At 37.0% G+C, this 24,451-nt stretch overlaps 2 protein-coding genes and 1 long non-coding RNA gene across 6 annotated transcripts; 1 reads left to right on the top strand and 2 right to left on the bottom strand.

The window, feature by feature from the left end:
• The first annotated feature begins 1,193 nt into the window (after positions 1 to 1,193).
• On the top strand, positions 1,194 to 1,634 carry LOC110860176. Its single transcript, XR_002548916.2, has 2 exons — positions 1,194 to 1,398; positions 1,474 to 1,634. It is a non-coding gene; the product is annotated as an uncharacterized LOC110860176 (long non-coding RNA).
• A 5,338-nt stretch (positions 1,635 to 6,972) lies between these two features.
• Positions 6,973 to 9,469, bottom strand: LOC110860123 (phospholipase A1 VesT1.02). 4 transcript variants are annotated; one of them, XM_035859996.1, is made up of 4 exons: positions 9,206 to 9,469; positions 8,556 to 8,902; positions 7,813 to 7,995; positions 6,973 to 7,752 (listed from the first exon to the last, which is right to left on the bottom strand). In XM_035859996.1, exons 2-4 carry the CDS (start codon positions 8,892 to 8,894, stop codon positions 7,162 to 7,164), a joined length of 1,113 nt encoding a protein of 370 aa, XP_035715889.1. In that variant the 5' UTR covers positions 8,895 to 8,902; positions 9,206 to 9,469; the 3' UTR covers positions 6,973 to 7,161. The 4 variants fall into 4 exon arrangements, with proteins under 4 accessions (XP_035715889.1, XP_035715888.1, XP_021964877.1 ...); XM_035859995.1 differs by having other exon boundaries at positions 9,178 to 9,469; XM_022109185.2 differs by having other exon boundaries at positions 9,133 to 9,469.
• Positions 9,470 to 10,198: 729 nt separating this feature from the next.
• Positions 10,199 to 17,343, bottom strand: LOC118439041. Its single transcript, XM_035860058.1, has 3 exons — positions 17,026 to 17,343; positions 15,258 to 15,832; positions 10,199 to 14,427 (listed from the first exon to the last, which is right to left on the bottom strand). Exons 1-3 carry the CDS (start codon positions 17,065 to 17,067, stop codon positions 13,824 to 13,826), a joined length of 1,221 nt encoding a protein of 406 aa, XP_035715951.1. The 5' UTR covers positions 17,068 to 17,343; the 3' UTR covers positions 10,199 to 13,823.
• Between the last annotated feature and the right edge of the window lie 7,108 nt (positions 17,344 to 24,451).

Here is a 24,451-nt window from a genome sequence, read left to right on the forward strand (position 1 = left end):
GTAAAACTCATATTTGGCGCCATGGCGTGGCGCCAAATTCGCCAAATTTGATGGTTTTTCATTTTAAAACTGCCATAACTTTTGAAATCCTGGACGGATTTTCAAAATTTTTTACAAAAATCATGACAAGGAGTTCAACTTTCGTATTCTATGAAATTTTCTCCAAAATTATCGCTTTTAACTTTTCGCAAAATTTCGAAATTTCGGGTTCGTCGAAAAAATACTAAAAATATCTCAAAAATTAAAATTTTTTTATTTTGATTTTTTTCTCTAAAATTTCGACTTTTCTGATCATTTTAAGCATAAAATTTTAAAAATCCGACATAAACTGCGAAAGTTATGGGGGTTTGAAATTGGTCGAAAATGCAAATTTTTAAGTTTAGCGCCACGCCATGGCGCCAAATATAAGTTTTACACGGAAATATGAATGAATCCTTCATCTGGGGTCCTAGTAGATTCTAAAAAACATAGTGGGTACCCTGGCTCAAACGACAGGTCGTTAGTGTCCCTTGTAATTCTTGGCTTGCACTGTAACCCCTTCTAGAGAAAAATAGGGTTTCGCTTTCTCCACCAGATTAATTCAAATCCAAACCTTAGGGGACTTAGGGGGATGAGATCTTCGACGTTTTCCATTTTCCAGGGGTATGTATGATTTTTGCTTAGTGCAAATTCTTTAATTTTCCTTGTTAAATTTACGCAGGGCTTGGGATAAGTTTCCACAGGAAACCGTGCGTAATCCAGGCGATCAGTTTACCATCAGATTTTGTAAGTTTGTGTGCTCCAGAAGAGGAAATTTGGATATTTAGTAATTTTATATTATACACAGGTATATTATGCATCCATGTGGAAAATTTTAATTAAAAATTCTTACCCGTTATTTTTCTGCAGTAAAAAAGGTTTATCAAAGAATTTCGTACCTGACTAGGTACATCTGTAATTAAAAATTACAGATACCATAATACCGTATCAGTTATAAGTTCGTCGATCTCGTGTTACTAACTGGGAATTGCATTGGAATGAGCAAAATAATAAAATTTCCATCATGTCACGATTGTCAGGCGATACTCGAATTTCACAATCACTCATGTCACACGTGTAATAAAGTTGTCACAGATTTAATTACGATTCCCTGTTTTCTTTATCAAATTGGTAATTGTGAACTTTAATCTTACAATACGCGATGGGTGTAGCTACTTGGACGTGGTCAAATATAAAGGATTGTCGATTGCACGACCACGCAGATCAACTTTATCCGTTTCAATAAGTCGCAAAATCATGTCGGTAAAATCCCAGGTATTTTTTTCAGCAATAATTTGCTCCATTTTGGCGGTCACGGTAATCAACGCGGCATCCATGTCCATTGAAGTGGATGACTCCGTGGGAGCCAAGGAAGTCCAAGTAAGTAGGGTTTGATTTTTTGGTTTTATGTACGATTGAAATTAGATTTTGACAAGTTATTTATCTATTTTTCAGCGATCCTGCGGTCCAGGAATTGTGTCATGTGTTCCATTCACTAATGTGTCGCATTGTTGTGGTTTATGCACTTATTCGATATTCGGTTTCATTTGCGCATACAACCAGTAATCTGGTTTTAAATTTTGGTGATGAATAAAAAAGTGCAAATTGTAAAAATACCCGATTGTGAGGGTTTGCATTTCGTCATTTGTTTTTTAAATATTGGGTTAAATTTAATGCACCACCGAATAAGCTGAAATTTGCCACAAATTTTAGCTGAATTCGCCACCGGATGAATTTTTTCCAACTTTAGCCTTTTCAGCCACCGATTTAGATGGTGGTTACCACAAATTTAGATGAGCTGCCATCACCACATTTAATGACGAAAAACATGGGTAATATATTTGTACAAAAATATAAGCACACTAATCTCAAGAAATCATGCTAATTTCCTGATTGCTAACCTTATTGCTGCATGTACCTGTGTTACACAGGTACATGCAGCATATATATTTGTATACATAGGCTGTGTATACAAATATATATATATATTTGTATATCATTGACTAGACTGGGCAGGAGAAGTGACGTATGCATTACCTTTCGGGTGGTCATCACTACTCTTACAGTTGTCCTGCAGTTAAAATATATCTATCTGAACAACGTCTTTTAAAACCAAAGAAATGACGTATTCGCAAGTTTTTAATTAGACCAGTGATACCGAATACTCTCTTTCTGAGGAAAATTCTCCCAAATTTTAGAAACTCAAGCCCAGTTGCGTCTAATATTCCTTTAGAGAGTACTAGGAGATATACTTTACCGGATTAATCCAATCCGAATCCGACAGCGTAGAATTGGCTTGATTTTGTCTGACCCAATAAAGTTGGATCGGATCGGATTTTTTATGACCCGACCAAGTCGGATCAGATCGGATCGGATTGGATTTGAAAAAACATCAATCCGACTATACTATAGAACAGTAGGCTATCGAATTTAATCCGACTAATCCAGTCCAATCCGAATCCGACAGTTCGGATTGGGTCGGATTATTTTAGGATCCGACCAGGTCAGATTGGATCGGATTTTATAAGGATCCGACCAAGTCGGATCGAATCGGATTTAAAAAAATCGATCCGATTACACTCTGGTTTCCTGTGCTAGTAGTGGGGGTCTCTTAAAAAACCGAACTTTTCACCCAACCAGTATTGCCGTTACGGCTGGAGAGACATCTAGCAATTTTTAATTTCTGTTATAAATAAATTTCTGTTGGAAGACCTGGAAAAATGGACGCAAGGAAATAATTGGTTTAGAAGTTCAGAATACGCGTTTCGATGTTAGACCAGAAGCCAAAACCGTTCCATTTGGTCAAAAGCGTAAGAATGTAGGGTTGCGAAAGCTAAAAAAGCGCTTAGGTTATTTAATTTCAGGTGTATTTATAAAAGAGACATGTATACAGAGGTATTATACAAATAAATAAATCATATTATTGTAAATTATATTGCTTTTATAATCCTATGCTCATTAAATATGGTAATGGCAAATCATCTAAATTTGTGGTAACCACCATCTAAATCGGTGGCTAAAAAGGCTAATGTTGGAAAAAATTCATTCGGTGGCGAATTCAGCTAAAATTTGTGGTAGATTTCAGCTTATTGGGTGGTGCATTAAATTTAACCCTTAAATATTTACAAAACATCAAACCAGAAATTACGCATGAAGGTCTAGGTAATTTGATCTCACTTTCCCAGCCTAAATCAAATATTTACCTTTATTAAACATGTTTGTCGATCACCTTTAACTTGCCTGCATGACTATATGCATACCAGTCGATCAATTAACTGAATTTACGTGCTCCACTACATACACACATTTACATACTACGTACTGCGAAAGGCAAACAGCATGGCAAACGTTGTTTGGTTGTGAAGATGATACATTTTTATGGAATAAGTATAAACTGATGTAAGTGATAAGACGTCAACTGGGTTCCTAGCATTTTTATTTGTGGATTGACCACACACTTTAATGTGTATAATATTTACCTGTAATATAATATTTACGACAGATAAGCTACATTTACTAAATAACAGGCCCACTGCAATTATGTATAATGAATTTTGCAAATTGTTGATTTTGAAAACTTAGTAAACATAATATGTTTATAAACATAATAAACATATTATGTGATAGTACACGCTTAGCGTTGACATGACGTATAAAGTATAACCTATAGTTAAAACGGTTGCCAGAGGTTTACATAAAATTATAATTTAATGTCTGGCGTACATACCTACGTACAGTTTATAAGTTATAATTATGTATGTATAAGTTCGATTTATACGTCATGTCAACCCTAAGTATATAGTAAATGATACATAAATTAATCATCGTACATAGGTACAAATAAAACTCGCATTCAGTATAAATTTCACAATTTTTTAAAACAGCAGCAGTAAATTAACCAACTGATCCGTGCAAAACTGTTGTACCACAAGTGGGGTCAATCCATCTACAAAATTCTGACCAAACCTTACTTTCAGTGGTGTCAAAGAAGCCAATATCTTTCTACTTAACCGCATACTTGTCCCCGCCTTACAATCCCGCAACCATTGCGCACTGCCCGTGAATATCTTGCCCGCACCGGAAAAGAGGATCCACGTGAAGGCCGTGACCATCAGGGTTTCCATTCCGACGAATGAAAATACCAGGGGGTTCATCCCCTCACGGAGGCGGATGCAGGCAAACGCACCCAGAATTTCGAGCAGGGGGCTGATCGACATGGTGACGGGAAATATGCGACCCTGGATGCAAGAGTTGAGCAGTTTTTCGTACACTTGGAGCCCTCTATATGTTCCGGTTAGCTTTACGCGGTTGACCTCAAACAACACAGAGCATTCCAGCCAGAGGTGGATCATTCCTCCAAATAAGACACAAGCAGCAGACACGCCCAAACCCATGGTCATGTAGTGCATTGCGGCAAATTCAAGGGTAGCCAGGCTTACGCGGATAAGTGGTCCGGGAGCCTGGCAAGAATTCCGATGAAGGAGGATCGAACCCAGGAAGGGCTCCTGGCATGGGATGAACAGCACAAGGGCGGCAATAACGAGGGGGAATATCAAGTGGGCAATTTCCATGTTGAGAAACATGACCTGCGTTATGCTCCGGACAATGACTCGCGCCTTTTCTGAAGAATCTGGGAATGGAGAGATTAACTTTATATTAACTTTCATTATCATTACTACAGATTGAACGCGTTATAAATCTTACTTTTGCTCGAATGGTACTTAATGACGTCTTTCTTGATTGAAATTAGTGCTGCCGGGATCCCTAATCTGAATGGTAGGTGAACCGTCTTCCCAACCGTAAGGCGGGCAGGGTTGATTCCTAAGAATTAAATATTCTAATTTGAAATGATTATTTCATCTGTAGTCCTCGACCTCACCATTTGCCGCTTCTTGGCCCGTTGAACGTTTTGTGATCACATTCAGCAAAGGTGGGACTCCTTGATCAGCCTCCCAGTACAGGCCGATAACCAACGTGACGACATAGGATAGACAGAACATTGCAGAAATTATTTGCGTCACGTCGCTGGAACCGGAGTTGTGCCACAACCGCCACAGGATTCCATACGCCTGATGAGCAACATGGATCAGATAGGTCAGAAAGGATAGGCGGTCCAACTTAGCGGATCGTCCCTGTCGCAATGTAACGACTTCCTTATCCTTGTCGAACGTGAAGGACAACCACGAATAGCGGTCGGCAGTAGAAAACGTACGTCTCAAATAGGGGAGCAGGATAGACGACAACATTTCAATGATAAGAATTACACTCTGTGTTAAACTATTTCATTCCCGTCATATATAAATTGGATGCACCCTTAAAAATTGAGCGGTTTTCCATTCGTCTGCTCTCGCTTGTGTATGCGGTGCAACTTGGCAATTAGGGAAAACCAAGACCTTGCATAGATAAGAACGTCTGTAATAATTTTGACTCAAAATTTTTGACTTACAAGGGAACCTTAAGTACTGTCCCATCTCGATTTCCTTTCGGATAGTCTTATTTGATAGATAATTTAGTGTAACTTAAACTTTGTCATACGACGTCGTATATAGATAGCATACTGAAGGGACCCTATCGGGTCCCTCCCAGATGAAAATTTTTCCAGTTTTCCAAAAAGCTTAAAATCTGGAAGTAGGTATAGAATTTCTATAATAGAAAAGTTCTTTTATTGAGTATGTTAAAAACTGATGATACAAATTTACAGAATTTATTACAACTTGCAAAAGTGAATTTAGCAAACAATTTTGAAGAATACGTTAAATAGACTGGCATTCATCATGTTATTATTTTCCACGAAAAATCGTGACTTTCAATTTTTGAAAATTTTGGTCCATTGTGTTGAAGTAAGGAAAAATTGGGCTTTTAAAACTTTTTTATAATGCTTAAAGGAAGTTTAACATTTAAATTTTATTGCAATGTCAAAAAATGACGAAATTCAAATTTAGAAAATTTTGCAGAATTTCGCAATTTAAAAAATTGCAAATGTTTGCATAGTTGTTTTTACATATTGGTGATCAGCATGAAATTACAGACAGGTATATAATTTATAAACTTCATTTCATTCATCATTCCGAGGGCTGTTATCTATGTTAAAAGCATTGGAAAAATGACACGTTTTGGACCAGCTCTCGCCAAATATTTCGCGACAACGTGATTTTGCACCGTATATTCTATGACAAAGTTTAAGTTACACTAAATTATCTATCAAATAAGACTATCCGAAAGGAAATCGAGATGGGACAGTACTTAAGGTTCCCTTGTTAGATTTACGAAGTCAAAACTGGTTTTGAAATTTTGTAACTGCAGGATTTTATGTCACGGACGGAAGGATGGACGACTTTGACGCATGCATAAAGGAACTTTGTCCCTTAATTACTAATCAAGAGGAGAAGAGGGTACCTAAGCTAGGATTCGATTTCGCGTGGTTTAACTGAATCTAGGAAAAAACATTTTTTTCTTAATTGTTAAGAGTGTTTTCAGACACTCAGTCACTAATTTCTTACTTGAACTTAATAACATGAAAAGGGTAGAGCTGCACATGCATACATAAATGAAGAAATGTTCATTTCTACTGAATCAAACATGTCAAATAGATAAGTCAATGTTGACCTACGGCTAAAGAGTTGTACATATAGGGCGATTGTAAACAAAGTTTTACTGTGCATACATCTCCGGCTGTGAGAATAAGAAACCTGACCGACATTTTGTCTACGCCTTAAATGTGACGAGCTTTCAGTCGGTATAAATATTTAGGAAGAATCATTCCGAAATAAACGTCACTTGCCAACCCCACGCCCATCGATGGACGTAGGATAAAACCACACTAAATTATTGGTAACCAATAACCTTACCTGAATAATTTTAGCGCGAAAAAAAAAAACAAGTTAATATTAGACGACCGTATATTTTCATTGCAATTTAGAATGTCAGTGTTAAGAATATTTAATATAAATCTAATTTTACTTTTAAAAGTAGATCAGAAGAATAATGCTTATTTATTCGGGAATAAATTTAATAAATTTACATTATGTATGTAACTATTGCAAAATTCATGACTGCCACTTTTATCGTTTGAAAACGAATTTCCAAACCGCAAAGTACTTTATTAATATATTTAGAATCCCTGGTTTATTTTAATAACTACAATTACACCATTTCAATATTCTCCTCCCTTGCTGCCGGACCATATCCTCCCCCTCCACAGGCTACCTTGTGCTGAAAAAATTGACAAATCCGAGCAGCAAAGCAACACGAGAGGAACGATGTAACACACAGGACAATAAGTCCTAACATGATGAAATACAGGACTAACAAAAATGTCGAATAATGTGCCGTAATTACAATATTTCTAAACGGCACTTTATTCAGGAGCCACCTCCAACACTTGTACCAAGCCCCAGTCCCCACATCCTCCTTGACAAGACCGCCACAATTGTTGAGATACCCAACAAACAACTTTTTCGCGGAATTATGCCTACAACAAAACCCACCAACTCCACAACTGTCCACTGCAGGGAAGCGATGTTCATGACAAAAGGTGCGATTAGTCGTTCCCAATATGTCATCTGTATGAATACACAGCACAAAATCGGCATCTCCTTTCGAAAGTCTGTGGTCATCTTGTGGAAAAAAATCGTCAAACATTGGCCCCGCGGCATCCAGGCCGGTCATGCGAGCGATTTTTCCACCCCCACTTTCCTGCAGTAATTCTCCAGTTCTTCCCATAATGTGGGCACCCTAAAAAATGTACATATTTGCAAAAATTACAACTACTGGGTATAAATAAAGAATACGTACCAAACTATGGCCTGCCATGTTAATTTGAGACCGAGGAATTCCTAAATTCCGCTCAATCCATTTCACCTCCTGGGTCACGTGTTCCGCAACTTTAGGCACGGTGAAGGACGCCGTATCCGGATAGGTGAAGAGTCCTCGGCTGCTTTCTTCACACCAATCGACCACAACAACCAGATCAATCTCCTACAAATGTAGAATATTTATATGTAAAAATGCTACGCAAAATTTAAATTTGCAAAATATTGAAATATTTTAGAAATCCCGCAAGATAAAATATCTTTAAATTTTAATTAGTTTGATTATCCTTGATAATTCCGATCTAAATATACACTGTAAATAAATTTGATTAGAATTTACTCAAGGTTGAGTAAAATTTGCGATGACACAACTGGTTGGGTAAAATTTACACTATGAAAGTTAGAATTTATCCAACATTGTAGAATTTTAGCTCAACCTTGATTAAATTTTACCTTCGTCGGGTAAATTTTGCACAACTCGTTGTGTCATCGCAAATTTTACTCAACTTTGTTTGGAGTATATGTAATTACACTTGATTTTCAGTATTTCTCAGGTCATTTTATTAGGGGGATTCGTTTGATATTTAGGGGGTAAAAAAAGAATTATGTGGGGGCAAAAATCAATGGGGTTAATTCGCACAATTTAGGGGGCAAAATTCCTAATGTTAGGTGGGTCGTTAATTTAATCCCTTTTAATATTTAGCAGTAATTATTAAACCTTCAAACCTGCTGAGTTTCTAGGATGGCATCCTTAACTACGAGTGATTCCGCCCCTTCAAGGGAACCGCTGTCGAATCCATGAATATAGAAATAAACACTTTTTGGTCTTGTGGATGACGATAACTGGGCCAAAACTTTCTCCCTGGTCAAATCTACGTCTTTCCGACCTTTTAAAAAGTAGTGGAATTTAGTAGGTGATATTGCACTTTGCGAATCCTGATTCGGGGTTATGATCAATTTTCCAACAATTATTAAACAACCCAGCACAATTGCGGAGAGGAGTGGAAACACTGCACAATTCCAACCGTGAGAATAAATACGCGTGTATTTTTCATCTGAACACATTTCGACTCCTGTAAAAGTTTTATTATTACAAATTAAATGGTATGTAAATAAGTACGCAGCGGTCAAGGAATAAGGTAACCACGGGTTATATCTTTTCCGAAAAATTATTAAAATTTTATTAAATTATGGTTCCTTCCAAATTACATTATTTTATTGGCACTTTTTTTCTTTTGTGAAAAATGACAATTTGTTACCTAGCATTGAAAAAATTTGGACGAAAATTCGCCCCTTTTGTTACCTGGTTTCTGGACCGCTCGGTATGTAAATAAAAATAAAACAGGACTGTTACGAAATCAGGTTGTCGTGTTTACTCAATTCTTCCCCACAACTTGGTAAAATTACCGAACTTCTTTCTACTTATGTTATGAATAAATCCATATGCTAAGTAAATACTTATTTCCCGACGATGATGCAAGTCTAGCATCGAAACCTTGTATTAAGTAAATTGTTTTTTTTATCAGTACTTAAAAAATTGTCTCGCCAGAAGCGAATGTCTTGGATCTTAGATTAATCCTTCCAGCTGCTAACCAGCCTTTATATTATTTAGTCATGCTGCATAGTATTCCATGTACCAAAGTAATTATACATATATATGCCACCGGCTTGACGACAGGTACATTATGTAACATTTACATAATAAGTAAACCCACCACCACTCTTTCACACTCTGTACATGCATACTACAGACAAACAACTACAACTATGTAAATACGTGGTGAGTACTTCTTATCCTGCTTTGTGTCAAGATTTGCATGCAGAAGTGATTCAATCTTGAGTGGTGTGTCTTGCCCTATTTAAAAAGCTTAATACATACGTCAGATTACAACTAAATATTTTGAGTTTTTAAACAAGCAATATTTTGCACGCACCGTAAAAATAAAAACCATTTTGACCAAAATTGGCCAATCTGACTTATTTAAAATGTTGCAGTTGGACCAAGTTTGGAGCCGATTTGCTGGAAAATTAACTCAACAGTCCAGAAATTTACAAGACTTATTTAAATATTTGTATGAATTAAACTTTCAAGTCGATAAATTTTTTGTCCAACTTCAGTATTTCGTTTTTTTGTGAATTTCCTTCATTTCTCGCACCGCAAATTAAAAAACTGCAATGTGTATAGGACGGCAAAAAATACTAAAAATTATAAAGAATTTCGTACAAGATGATCCTTTGAAACTGTTTAATTTTAATTTGAGCCAACTTACGTATGCTTAGTCACAATATAGATTTGATAAGATTGCGAAGATATGCATACATATTTCGACTCACAGCATAATCATGCACAATTAGTTACCTCTTTATAGTAGAATTGTACTTGGGGCTTTTATTAGCTTTTGTTGTGCACTTACATACATACGTGTTTCTAGCATTATAATTCTACATACTACTACTTTTTCGAATTAAGACAGGACTGCACTTTGTTGAAAATAACCATGCATTTCAGTACATGCGTGGATAATAATAGCGATAACTACGTATTTGCAGGGAAACGTTGCTTTTACTTACATGGACCACATAATTTCAAAATTTCAACCAAATCGGACGGTTACACTTCACACCATCGCATTGTCAATCCTACCCCTATTTGAGGGGTACCAAAATTTAAATTTCTAGAAACTAAATATTTCCCTGCAAAACTTGCATTTCACCCATTTTTGTGCATGTATTCTTGTGCATGCATGCATAAAAACAATAGCTTCCACAACATGAAACACTCATATGTGAATGTAAACTTCACCCTTATTTTAAAATAATTATCTAACAATAGAGCTCCTTCAAAGTTAAATCTAAGATTGCCAATATTTTTTCAAAATCAAGGAGCCATTTCCAGGGCTGTTCAATTACCAATGGAAGTAATTAATTCTTAATTTACTCCGACTGCGAAAATTGGAATTAAGTACTAATTACAAATACTTCTTTGTCCAGTAATTGAACTTAATTATCAATTACAATTACTTTGCGAGAATGTAATTGACTTTCAATTACCAATTACTTATTAGTAATTGAAAGTCAATTACTTAATTACTAATTACTTAATTCTCATACTTAAGACTAATTAAACGCTATTTAAAGGCTAACTTTCGACCAAACATTCATTTCCGAATAGGATAAAACTTTTATAAATATCTTGGTACAGCAAACAGTTCATCTTATATGATCCAAAAGTTTAAAATTGCTGTGGATCTTTACTCCAGATAGATAATGGCCTTTTCTTCCCACAATTACAACATTAAAATTGTTAATGCGTACATTTCTACCCAATGTATTTTATCTGAATCTGACTAACGAGATTGCTGAAGTAATTTTTGCAGTTCATGGAACACAGGTGGTCGAAACAATTGTAATATAAAATTGTACTAAGCTTGAAGTCCAAAAGCTGAATGGGAATGATGACCAAAGCGTTCACAACAAAATATATTTACATAATTCGAGTTCTTCGGGAGAGGGAGGCTTGTCGTATTTCATTCCAAGTATGTTCGATTAAGTAATTGATCAAAGTAATTGAGTATTCAATTACTAATTACTACTTGGCAAACTAATTAAGTACTTCCAATTTTAATTACTCCAGGTCCTCCAAGTACTTAAGTACTTATGGCCCTATAAATAATGCTTCCTAAGGATGAGGAAAGGTTGAGTGGCTCCTTAATTTATATAAACAATGAAAACTTAGGGATCCCTCAACCTCAACCTCACCTTGACCTTAAGTGACCCTTAACCTCAACCTCACCTCAACTTCTCCATATAAACAATGAAAACTTAAGGTTGACCTAATCCTCAGAACTTGAGTTTTTCACTCAATTCTCAAGGTACCTCATGTACCTTCCTTAACGGCCACTTACATACAATTTTAGCGTTGTTTTTGTGGTTAAAGCAGTATTATTAGCCAAAAAATCACTTTTATGGTTTGTAAATTTTAATTATCGTCCGGAATGACAAATTCGGGTCGCAAAATGCCTCTGACCAGACTTCGAGATATGCACAATCCTCTCGAGTAGTACAATGCTGTCAAGCTAAAAACACGGTATCATATGTACACGGAAATAGCTATTTTTAACGGACCTCATCAGTCCAGACTTATCTTTCCGATAAGTCCAGAGGTGAGTACATTCCACCCATGATCGCCTCCGAACTCCGGTAGCATTTTACGCGCCGCCGATAAATCTGATTTCTAATTTTAACATTGGGACGCCGCGTCGCACCACGCTGCCAACGCAAAAAACTTGTGGTGGCGGAAGCAGGGGGACAGTCCCCCCAGAAATTGAGCAAAATCGTCGTAATAAGCCCCTCCCCTAATCCCACAATGCTAATGTCCCCATCTACACAATGGGAAATCCAACCAAATTATCGCTCAAATTTCCAGGAGCACTTTTAGGAGATATTTTTGTATCATCCTAGCCCTGAGGGGTCGAACAACTGTTTCTAAATATTCCGAAGAACCACACCCACTTTGGGTGTGGTTTTTTCCTAGTGGAGTTAGAGCCAATCGCCATATTCAAAATTGCAGTCCATGCGATTGTCGACCTACCATAAAAATTTCATCCCCAAATATCAGCCTTGGCATGTCGAAATTTCAACATTGGAATTTAGTTTAACGCCATAGGCTGTCGACATGGTCAAAAGTGCTTGAATATGTAATTTGAAGAATATGGAAGTGTTCGTTTTGAATTTCAGCTCTCTAGCTTCATGTCGAAATTTCGACATGTCGACGTCGTTCCCTTGCGACATGGGTTAATTTCACTTGCGACAGACATTTAATGCCTAGCTGAAGCTAAATATCGATTTTCGCTGCTCTGCGTCATGTTGAATTTCACCCGTTTTGACCAATTTCGACATGATTATTTTCAATGTTCCCGAGCTAATATCTTGGGAAGGGGCAGATTCAAGATCTCCGTTCTTCCTGGATCACGTAGATCTCATCTGGGACTACCATTTAGAGCCTTTTCTGGAGGTTTGTATCTGACCCATTCGTAGAACCACGCCCCTAAAGTCGGCGTTTTTTGACTGTCGCCGAGGTTCCCTGGCTCATAACTGTTTTGTTTATGGACGGATTTGGATGACATTTTTATGATAGGTCGACAATCGCATGGACTACAATTATGAATATGGCGATTGGCTTTTTTTTCCTACGATTTTAAAAACCTGTCTTAAAATCTGTCTTCTTCTCTTCTAAAATTTTATTTTTAGTTTCAACGAGGGAGAGTAGTAATTCAGTGGTGAACGCCGCCGAACTCAAGCCGCCGCGCCGCCATACGCCGATAGAATTTTACGCGCCGCCGCCGCTGATAAAGCTAATTCCCTATTCCTTCAACATTGAGGCGCCGCGCCGAGCCGAAAAATCTCCAAACTTGGCGCCGCCCCCGCCAAGTTGGTCGGCGTTGACCTCTGTAGTAATTTTGTTTCTAACGTAGTAAACGGTGTGAGTTTTGTCCCGATGGACAAATTTTTATTGGTTGTGACACTTTCACAATCACTGTGTGACATGTTAATTGTTCTCGAAATTATTAAAAACTTGCTCAAAAATACTTTACAGTGAGCTAAAATGAAAATAAGTTCGAAACAAATTGGGAACTGTGTTATTGGGCAAAAAAAACTGAGCGGAAATAATAGCGGCTGAGTTGAGTGGAGGTCAAGGTTCTCCTCAATTGAGGAAGGGAGCGATTTTCATTATTTATATCAAATAAATCTGAGGAGCCACTCAACCTCTCCTCATCCTAAGTTGAGGATGAGTTTAGGTTGAGGTCGTCCTTTCGATTGTTAATATGACCATTAATTACTTTGACAAATACCGGAGTAATTGAAATCAATTACCAATTACTAATTACTTCAAGTTCTGTAATTAAGTAAGTAATTAAGTACAAAAGTAATTAAGTACCACAGCCCTGGCCATTTCTAAAATCACCAAAATATGCATGCGGACACTGAATGCCATTAAGGGAACGTATCCCACTTTATTTCCGCTTCCGGCCAAACCCTACACAAATAGCAGTATTGTTCAAACCGATCTTTCAATCTTGCCGGATCCACTAGATTTTCACGAATAACGACATTCTTCACAGTTCTGCAACCCGGTCCGGCATAGTCCTCCAACTCATTTGGGTCAACTGGGATGAATGAATCCACCAAAGAAGTACTATCCACATGCTGACCACACATTAAATGGAGGCGGGATAATTTCGGCAAGAATTTTGCATAGCCTAACGTTTCCCGGTCCACGCCCTGTTCGTCCTCCTCCAGCCACCAGAGTTCGTGATCTCGGCCCACGTTAATTTCCAGAAATTCCAAAACGGGCAGGGGAGGAAGATACAGATCGCGGTGGTATGCCTTCAAGGTTACACCCAGCTCGACAAGGGTACTGGCATGTTTTTGTAGAAGGTCATATAGCGACATATGCATTTCCGGTTCGTCACAGTATTGACTCAAATGCAGGACTCGGAGAGGATTTGGAAAATTTAGGTAAAGCTGTTTGGCAAAATTCTTCCCAATCCAGGCTTCCTGAAGGTATACCGAGTTGAAGATCAGACTCGTCAAGGAGCTGAAAGCACGGGTAAGAAATTTTACTTGATAGCCAATTCACGTAATCTTTCGTTACTTTATAAAATTCCATAAACTTACAAACATTTTCAGAATTTTACTCATGTTTATAATAAACTTGCAAATTTTTTGTAAACTTGCTCAGATGAAGGGCGTCATTTTATTTTGTAACAGTTAGTCAAATTATTTTGACTAACTGTTACGAATTACTGCATTCGTAACTGCACAAGTTACGAATTTTACTAAGCCTTCCGTGAACTGCCGCAATATTTTATTATGAAATTCCTTTTATGCCAAATATAACTAATGAAAATCATAGGAAAAACGAGGGAAATATATAAAAAAAGGCCTTCATGAATTTTCTGGTCTTCTAAAGTGACGTTTATGCTTCACATCACTGTCACGTCCTCCTCCAAATCCTATTTATTGATTGGTTAAAATTGTCGTAGTGATAATTTCGCTCAGCCAATCAAAAAATCGAATTGGGAGGAGGACGTGAAACATAAACGCATTTTAACTTAAAATAAACGGACAGTTCTAGCACACTTTGTAAAATCCGTAGATACATTACGTAAAATAATTTTTCACATTTCTACAAAACACAAATACGCTCGTTATCTGAGAAAACTATAAACAATGCTGAAACTAATTTTACTTGGAAATATTTCTTCTGGGTTCTGATTTTTATGTCCGCTATGATGGCTATTAATTTATTGATGGTGTTTCTGATTTGTAATTTGTATACTACTCACTGACTGCGTTAATGAATGACTATTTTTAACGATTAATCAAACTTTACTAAACCACTTTCAAAGTTCCAAATTTACCTACCTCGGAAACCGTGCAGGATCCCTCACCCACAAATTGTTCCCTGCATAATCCATCTCCAGCCGCTCCAAGTTGGGACAAGTATTTAGAAAAATTCGACAAATATGCGACAATTCTCGCAACTGGAGGGAATAAACCCTCAATTTTTTCACTTTTTTAAACACCACTCCTTCCCCAAATTTTGGCCGGATGTAACCATAGTATTTAACTTCCTCTAAAGATGAGGAACTATTGGCAAGCATTTCGCCAACTAACGTCACCACCAGGTCGTCCCACTTATTCCGTGGGCAGCCCGAAATCCACAAACTTCTTAAATTCAGGCCCGACGGAACCAATTCCGGTGAAAACATTGCTGCCTTTATCCGCGTCATCCCTCTGAGAAGGATGCACACGTGGTGTGGGAAGAAATTTAATTGCTCCTTAATCAAACTTATATCCAAGTTTCTTGGGTTGAAATCCACGTGAAGTCGGGTCAACTCTTTTAATCGGTATGACGCCCCACAATTCCACACTTTGCTGACCAATCTGGCATTTTTAATGTCTTTCACGGACAACGATTTGCAAATCAGGATGACCACCTAGAACCAATTTAATTATATGGATTAATTGATGTGTAATAATGATTGTTTAATCGAAGTAAGGACGCTGATATTTATTAATTCGAAATTCGTCCAGTTAATAAATTTGATACAAAATATTCATTATTAATTTATTCAAAGCTTGAAAATAAATATTTTTTTCATCATTCATATTTCTATTCATTCATCTCAAAATCGACTTATAAAATGGATTTCTCTATACTCCTCATCAAGCCTGTTGTCTACACTTTTGTACGCTCCGATTTGAAAAAAGTAGGGTTTTTTGGAGAATCGAAACAACGGGTCGGGTCAAAATGAGTATTTCTAGCCCGAAAAACGGATCGGGAAAATCAAAAATTTATGTCCCGACTCATCTCTGGTATTAATACCTTTGGTACGGATTTGTGCAAGCATTTAGGCACGGGCTAATTTTCAAATAATTTTAAAACGTAAAATTTTTCTTCTTTGTTTGCATAATTCGTATTCCACCAAAAAATAGGTACGTCACCTTACAAAAAAATTACAGTTTTCCTTTTTTGAAATTTGTTGCACAAAATTAGCCCAGACCGAAATCCATACCAATGGTACTCTTACATTAGAGGCCGTGTGACTCTTTCCGCAATGATACTATTATAGCCTTCTGTTGTATGGTTAATCCAGCTGCAGATTTCGTCACATGACTGCCAGGGATGCAGTGCCGTAATCATGAATTACCGGGCCCGAACGGGGCCCCCAAATTGAAACATGAAAACTGAATGTTTTTTTGTTTGCATAATGTGTGTCGAAATATGTCACCATGAAATATAGTTGGTTACCATTCGAATTGCTATAAATTTTGATTTTTTCCCGCCAAAATATCTCCACCAATATCTCCGCCAAACCTGCACATTGGCAGATAGTTCGATTTGCAAATTTCATACTAATTATATTTGTGATCGATTGACGCTAGTTTGATCCAAGTCTGTGAGCATACGTTGGGAGACCTCCATTGTAAGATTTTTTTCTAATTATTCATAAATTTATTAAATAATTAATGAATTATTTATTCATTCCTTATTACATAATCGACTAAATTTTAGAAGGCATGTACGTACGATGCCAATTAAATATTTCTACCCTTAAAAAACTAAGCAGTAAAAGCTCTCAAGTAAAATTTAGCTAAAAAAGGACGAATTAAACGAATAATTACTTACATCTTCCACGAGGCAGGAATTCGATTGATGTGCTAATTCCATTCCAAGGTGATTTTAATATTTCCAGGTTCGTATCAGTTTGCTAAATTGTAATTATTAAGTGATCACAAGATGTATTTGTACGTATGTAAATATGTACACACGTGATATTCGTATTTACTCCACAACTAAAAATATTATTTCTTCGTTAAAAATACACTGGGGGGCGTGGTTCGCTAATTATCCCCAAAAAGTGCGGATGATGACGTCTGTACAATAAATGATTTTTCAACCGGCAGGGGTATGTACAATCAGCTGGGGAGAGATTACAGGCAGAAGCAAGACTCGTTGTTCATCGTCTGTCCTGTATGTCTGCTTTGCATAGTTATATTAACTGTCTTGGTGCTAACATACAAATTGGCCCGTTAGTCGAGAAAAGAGAGAGCGAGGAACTAATGAAATGAGGTGATGCTTGCAACAACGGTGCCAACGGGTCTCTTAAGCAGGGTTCGCCACCCCGGGTTTTTGTGGGTTGGGGTTTTGAGGGTTTTTGTGGGTTTTTGTGGGTTTTTCCGGGGTTTTTGTAAGATTTTAAGGCATATTGAAACAAAATCCCTTAAATTTTAAGTTAGATCAATGCTAATTAAATTGTCGGATTCATCATGAAGTTTTGAGAATTTTAATGTGAGACTTGAATTTCCAAGTATCATTGCATATTTCCAGATTGACATGTTAAACATGAATTTTCGATGTAACAGTCCAAGTAAATGATAACGCTTAAAATTGCATGCTAAATTCGTATATTAAATTCGTTTTTCTCTAATATATAATTTTAGGAATTTTGGTTCAACCTGCCCCAAAATCTACAAAAACCCACAAAAACCCACAAAAACCCAAAAACCCACAAAAACCCCAAAGACCCCGGAAAAACCCCCGGGGTCGGGTTTTTCTAGAAAAACCCCGGGGTTTTCTGAACCCTGCTCTTACATAAGTAATGTAAGCCACGAGTAGCAATGAGTAGCAATAATGAAAACCGGAAGCTCCAGGGTCATAAAAAAATTTGATTTGATTAATATTTGCATATGCAGGTAGTTGGATATAAATATATGCATATTTGCATACAAACATAGGGCCAGAAGAATATTTTTGAGTTTTTCCCATTCGTGCTTCCGTGCACTAAATAAAGATGAGTAAAATTTACTCAAGGTTGGGTAAAAAAGAGGATGACACAACTAACGGGTAAAATTCGTCCAAAGTTGTTCCAAATTTGACCAAAATTGTGTAAAATTTGCCCAACGTTGGGTACAATTTACCTTTTAGTTGTGTCATCCTCTTTTTTACCTAACCTTGAGTAAATTTTACTCATTTTTATTTAGAGGGTGATGTGAGACATGCAATTTTCATCCAAAATTTTATTATGAAGTAAATCTTATTATTATTTTGTTATAAAGTTATTTTTTGAAAATATTATTTTCGAATTTCCAAAAACGCTCGATTATGTAGGGTTGTAGAGAAAACAAATAGGAATCTTTTGGTGAAAGTAGCATTTCGATTTCACCCATCATCGAGAAATCCGCTGTCCGGTTTACAATTTTTGCGACTTTCGGCCCCTCCCCCAGGGGGAAGGGGCGGAGTTAAACCAAAGTATTGGTACCGTTGTACTCACAAAAATCACCTCTACCAACTATGAAAATCTTAACAGGATCAATTTTTTTGTGGCCCTCGAGATTCTGGTTTTTATTATTGCAACCTGACTACAATCAAGTAAGAGTTGCCCGCATATTGAAAGTGTCAAGGTTCCCTCTATTGGTTCACCGAGTTAAAAATGAATTTTGCAAATGTAAAAGGCATCAAAAGCGGTAAATTTAATAAGCTTTCTAAAACCGAAAACAGAATTTGATTATCTCTATTCGTTAAAAAATGACAGCACAAAATTAAGAGGAGGTGGAAAAATTAGTTTGCCAATCGTGCGAAAAAGTGATTTTCTCGAATCGAAAATAGGCTGGTGCCACTTTATCCCTCAAGGGATGCACCGGACAAAATTAATCATACACTATACGGATGTAAGGATCGTGAAAATGCAAAATATAAAATTTGGCCTTGTCGACCTGTCCCCCAGCAGACCAAAACCCTGACGAAAAACGTGGAATTTTTTTTACAGAAAACCGCAACAGATCCGTGAGGATTGCACCCAGACAACTTAAAATTTCAAAGGCCTATCTGCGCAAGATCAAAGCCAATAAGATGGGCTTCAAAACTTGCAACACTAAAACCGCACCAAAATATAATGAAGACACAAAAACAGGAGCTAAAACAAATTGTCGAAAACTTGACGAGAAAATGTTGAAATCGACTCCCAGAAGTTTGTCGTCGTGGATCATGGAAACTACTGCCCCGTTGACCTTGAAGCGTCAATCGCGCAAAGTTCTACTCATGTAGAACTAAAAATGACGTTCGTTAGAAATATAAATTCAAAGCCAAGCAAAATTTCTAATGAAATACATAAAATGGCTGACGATCGATAAAAATGGGAGCGTCTCAAATCCATTCGCTTCCACCAAGAACGTGAACTTTGAACTTTATTTGAAAGAGTGTGTCATCAAGAGATTGACCCCCTCTATCGAAAACAAACACGTTTTATTTTCGCCGAACTTGGGTACGTGCCACAATGCCAAAATAATGGCCGAGGACCTCCGAGGAAAAAACGTTGATTTCGTCGATAAGAAAGACTGCGCTCCAAAAGTACCTCAGTGTCGACCCATTGAATGATTTTGGGCATAAATTAAGAAATACTATTCTCATGAAAAAAGGACACCAAAATCTCGGCGGGTTATAGAGAAATTCGTCATATGCGCTCATGAGAGGTGCGCGACAAAGTCTTCTCTCCTCCGGTTGGGAAGGTGTATTTGGACCACTAAACGATTAAAAAACCTCGGAATGATCATCATTAGTATTGCACAAAAATTTCGTTGGATTTGATTCATGCATTCATTTTCTGCAGGTCCAAACGTCCTGACACTTACAATATGCGGGCAGCTCTTAATGTAACCTTATGTAGACTGGTAAAAGATTTTGAGTCCCTCCCCCGAGTCCAAAAAATTAAAAAAAGGTACCATCAGATGAAGAAAGAGTAACCTAACCAGAGAAAGATAAATCTAATCAGCAAGACTGGGAAAATTCCGCAACACCGATTTCTCCTCCTCTCGTGACGCAAAACCTTAAGGAAAAATCAAAGCAATTTTAACGGCCATTTTTTTCAACTGATTTCATCCCACTATTTAATCGGAAATTGAAACTAAATTAGTGATCCATCGAGTACTTGGCCACCGAGTACTTGCGGCCGGCGTGATTTTCACTACTCAGTCAGTGCATCCCTTAATTTTATTATAATAAACCGTTGCAAATGAGATGAAGCAAATGGGTGAAAACACACGAAATTGCCTTAGGGTAGACATGAATACCGTTTGGTATTATTTTAATACTGGATTACAAATGATTTATGCACGCCCACATCTTCTTTCACAACTTTCATTGTATCCCATCACACTACCCACGTCTAATTTTCCCTCGTTTAGACGCCACTTGGACCAAACTTCCGGCATCGGTTGGATACCAAAGGGTGCGAATAAGTTAATCAATAATGGACAAGGGAATTTTTAATTGGCATCAATTGATTGAAAAAACTCGTGATCACACAGACGGAAAGACAGACAAACAAGAGGAATTCAATAGCTCTCATACTACGTAGCACAGTGTAATATAATGCCAGGGCAGGTCCCAAAAGTCCCTAGGGGTGTAACCCGAACTAAATATGCATATGTGTAATCAGAGGGACTCAGTAGACGCATACCAAGATTTTTAGTGACCACACCCCCTGTGGGAGGCGTTAGCCCCCAGGGGGTGTGGTTCCTGAAATTTTTATATTTTCGGAATCAGTAACTCATACTGTCTCCAAATCCAAAATTTTTTTAATTAAAAAAATTTTTTGGCCAAGATAAAGCCGTAAATATAACCAAAAACATGCGTATTTTGGAAATTTTGAAGGGGTGCACCTTTTTTCGAGCAGCTACCCTGCCGAGTTATTGGCGTTATCTAATACAAATGGGGTAGTACTACAGGCCACAATAAAAAGGTCCGTCGGGAACCTGCTCACTTGGCGGTTATCCAATTTCAAAATTCCTTGAAAAACGTCCATCTGCGCCTTTTTGTAAAGGTCCGATTTCAAAAGTTTTTCTGAGTTTAGCGAACGTAGAATGTTTGTTCGAGTCTGGTTTTATAGTTTACGTCCGCTAAACTCAGAAAAACTTTTGAAATCGGACCTTTACAAAAAGGCGCAGATGGACGTTTTTCAAGGAATTTTGAAATTGGATAACCGCCAAGTGAGCAGGTTCCCGACGGACCTTTTTATTGTGGCCTGTAGTACTACCCCATTTGTATTAGATAACGCCAATAACTCGGCAGGGTAGCTGCTCAAAAAAAGGTGCACCCCTTCAAAATTTCCAAAATACGCATGTTTTTGGTTATATTTACGGCTTTATCTTGGCCAAAAAATTTTTTTAATTAAAAAAATTTTGGATTTGGAGACAGTATGAGTTACTGATTCCGAAAATATAAAAATTTCAGGAACCACACCCCCTGGGGGCTAACGCCTCCCACAGGGGGTGTGGTCACTAAAAATCTTGGTATGCGTCTACTGAGTCCCTCTGATTACACATATGCATATTTAGTTCGGGTTACACCCCTAGGGACTTTTGGGACCTGCCCTGGCATTATATTACACTACGCGTAGGGTGAGCTAATAAATAAAAGAAAATTATTTTCCTTCTGAAATGTACATATTCCTTTAATAAAATATAGTAATTGATCGAGACCTGAGACTAATCAATTCCACGTGTCGAATAATACCGGCGCAATCCTAACAATTGAACTTTTCTTCTTTAAAATAAATCTATTCTTATCTCATATGCCCAAGAATGATTGCATGCCTCAAGAATTAAATTATCAACTTAAAAACACGCAACCTATTAATTTATCAAAAATTTATATGAAATCCTGCCCAGTCAAAACCAGCTAGGAGCAATGCTAAGTTTTATTGAATCGTGTTTCCGTGTTTCTTCCATTTTTGCGAATGAGATCGATAAACCGAAGTGTTTAAGTTTAGAAAATGTGCAGGTTTACTATTTTAAAATTCTCCAAACTGCAGACTTCAAACCTATTGATGCCTTACCCCCATCTCACTGAAGCATTCAAAAGAATCGGTTCACACGTGGATAGCAAATTTGATGCCATGAACAAATGTACAATTAAAAAATAATAATTTTCTAATAAATCGCCACTTTGCGGAGTCACTATTAGGCTCTATCTAGGGAATTCAAAACCGACCCTTTTCTGAAAACCGGTTTTCGGTTTTTCCGGTTTTCCACCCACCAAAACCGGTGAAAAACCGGGTTTTCACCGTTTTTCGAAAATAATGTTTTGCGGACTAGAAGGGTAGAAAAATTGAGTATGTGGGTATCCTAGGTTTAAAAACCCTAATCTTAAAAACAATGGCATTACAGAAAGATTTACGAAAAACGTCAAACTAATTAAAAAATATATCGTCTCTAATTCTTTGAGAAAATATATCCTAAATTAATGGATTATCAATTAACGTAATACGACAATATCAATTAATTGTAAATATATAACCGAAGCCTTGTTGTATTCTAAAAATTATACGAAAGCATGATATACTTCGATATACAATCCAGAAGAAAATACTACATTCGTAGGAAATGAGATAAAAATAGAGACCAGCGTGTCATCTTTAAGATTTTAACCCATTTTCAAGGTTGCGCATTTTTGGCGAATGTCTATACGAGCAACCTTACGTAACATTTGCAATGGATTTCGACCGGAAATTTTGTTATCCATTCATGGACAAGATAAGCATTTTCTAAAATGTACAAGTGGGACCGCACATATTTACATACCGTAAAAACTCAAATAGTAGCCGGGGGCTACTATTTACAAAATGGGAGGCAGGGACCCGGCTACTGTTTGGGCAAGGGCACTATTTTTCAAATTACGAAAAACGGCAGGGCTACTATTTGAGCACACCTATTATGTTTCTGTCCGGAATCAAGTTCAGAGTAAATTTTAATAACGGCACAAATTTCTCTCTTAAAATCATAATCGATGCCAATCCTATTGTTTCGGCCTGCTCATAATCAATTTCCTCGATAAGCAGAATTTCTTGTTCACTTCGATTTTGTGCATCTGGGATTAAATCTAATCGTAGTTGAATTGCTTAAATGAGCTGTCTCGGGATATTTACATGTGTGGTTGTATCTATGTATGTATCTACATTGGAACACTTCTGTACATTGGAAGTTGACGCACGGAGATAATTTGAATAAGGCTACTATTTGGACAGGGCTACTATTTGAGCAAGGCTACTATTTGGGCAAGGTCACTATTTTTTAAATTATGAAAAAAGGCAGGGCTACTATTTGAACACGGCTACTATTTGAGCAAGGGTTACTATTTGAGTTTTTACGGTATGTATGTATGACTTTTTAAAATACGCATTCATACAATTTTCAGCCAAAACTTAAAACTGTTCAAATTCTATAACTTCCCGGATTTTTACACGTGTACATATACCTAGGTTAGAACAAAGTTCGAAGTTTATTCGAAATTTATGTAAATAGAAATTTGAAGTTCCGAGTATTAATTTATGAATGAAATGCGAAATCGTAATAAGGTTAAAAATGGTTATCCTAGTATGATACGAACACACCACCCCGTGCTAATAATTCATGTAGTTTTTCAAATTCACTGCTTTTATTTTTGTTGATTCTTTTTGCCACTTTTTAAATTGTGTAAAATCCAATGAACAGCAAAATTCTGTTAAAAATTATCAAATAGTTTTTCAGAACAATTACAGGCCTTAATTTTAAGCATGAACGTTATCGATTTTGTTTAAATAGCTTCAAAATTCGAAAAATAATAGCGTTTAAAAATTTTAAATTTTGGCGAAAACCCGGTTTTTAGAATTGCAAAAACCGGTTTTCGGTTTCACGGAAAACCGGTTTTTCTCCGGTTTTGCAAAACCGGTTTTGAATCCCCTAGCTCTATCGAGTTCGTAGTAGTCTGTTATACTTCAAATCAATAACAATAAATTCCAGAAAACTGAATATAGTGCTATAAGGCAATACTATTTTACGAATGGTAATAAATTCAAATTTCCCAAAATTTATCATTACCGTTTTTGCATTAGATGATCAAGAAGTCGGTAGCGCCTCATCCTGACTCCACACGGTGCCGATTCATTATATTATTTTGAGTGCACTTAACATCAAAATAATTAATGTATATGAAATTCTTGGTGCTGAATTTGCCTACGAGCACACATACCTGTAAACAGCAGTCACGTATGCATGTCCACCACGCGGAACATATAATA

This window comes from Folsomia candida, unplaced genomic scaffold (genome assembly GCF_002217175.1).
Source record: "Folsomia candida strain VU population unplaced genomic scaffold, ASM221717v1 Fcan01_Sc029, whole genome shotgun sequence".
Lineage (NCBI taxonomy): Eukaryota > Metazoa > Arthropoda > Collembola > Entomobryomorpha > Isotomidae > Folsomia > Folsomia candida.

Coding starts and splice junctions, on each gene's coding strand:
- LOC118439041 (XM_035860058.1), bottom strand. CDS start 17,067: ATGGAATTAGCACATCAATCGAATTCCTGCCTCGTGGAAGAT. Junction 15,833..17,025: donor ATTCCTGCCTCGTGGAAGAT/GTAAGTAATTAT, acceptor AATTGGTTCTAG/GTGGTCATCCTGATTTGCAA. Junction 14,428..15,257: donor GATCCTGCACGGTTTCCGAG/GTAGGTAAATTT, acceptor CCGTGCTTTCAG/CTCCTTGACGAGTCTGATCT.
- LOC110860123 (XM_035859996.1), bottom strand. CDS start 8,894: ATGTGTTCAGATGAAAAATACACGCGTATTTATTCTCACGGTTGGAAT. Junction 7,996..8,555: donor CCATCCTAGAAACTCAGCAG/GTTTGAAGGTTT, acceptor CTACATTTGTAG/GAGATTGATCTGGTTGTTGT. Junction 7,753..7,812: donor ACATGGCAGGCCATAGTTTG/GTACGTATTCTT, acceptor TACATTTTTTAG/GGTGCCCACATTATGGGAAG.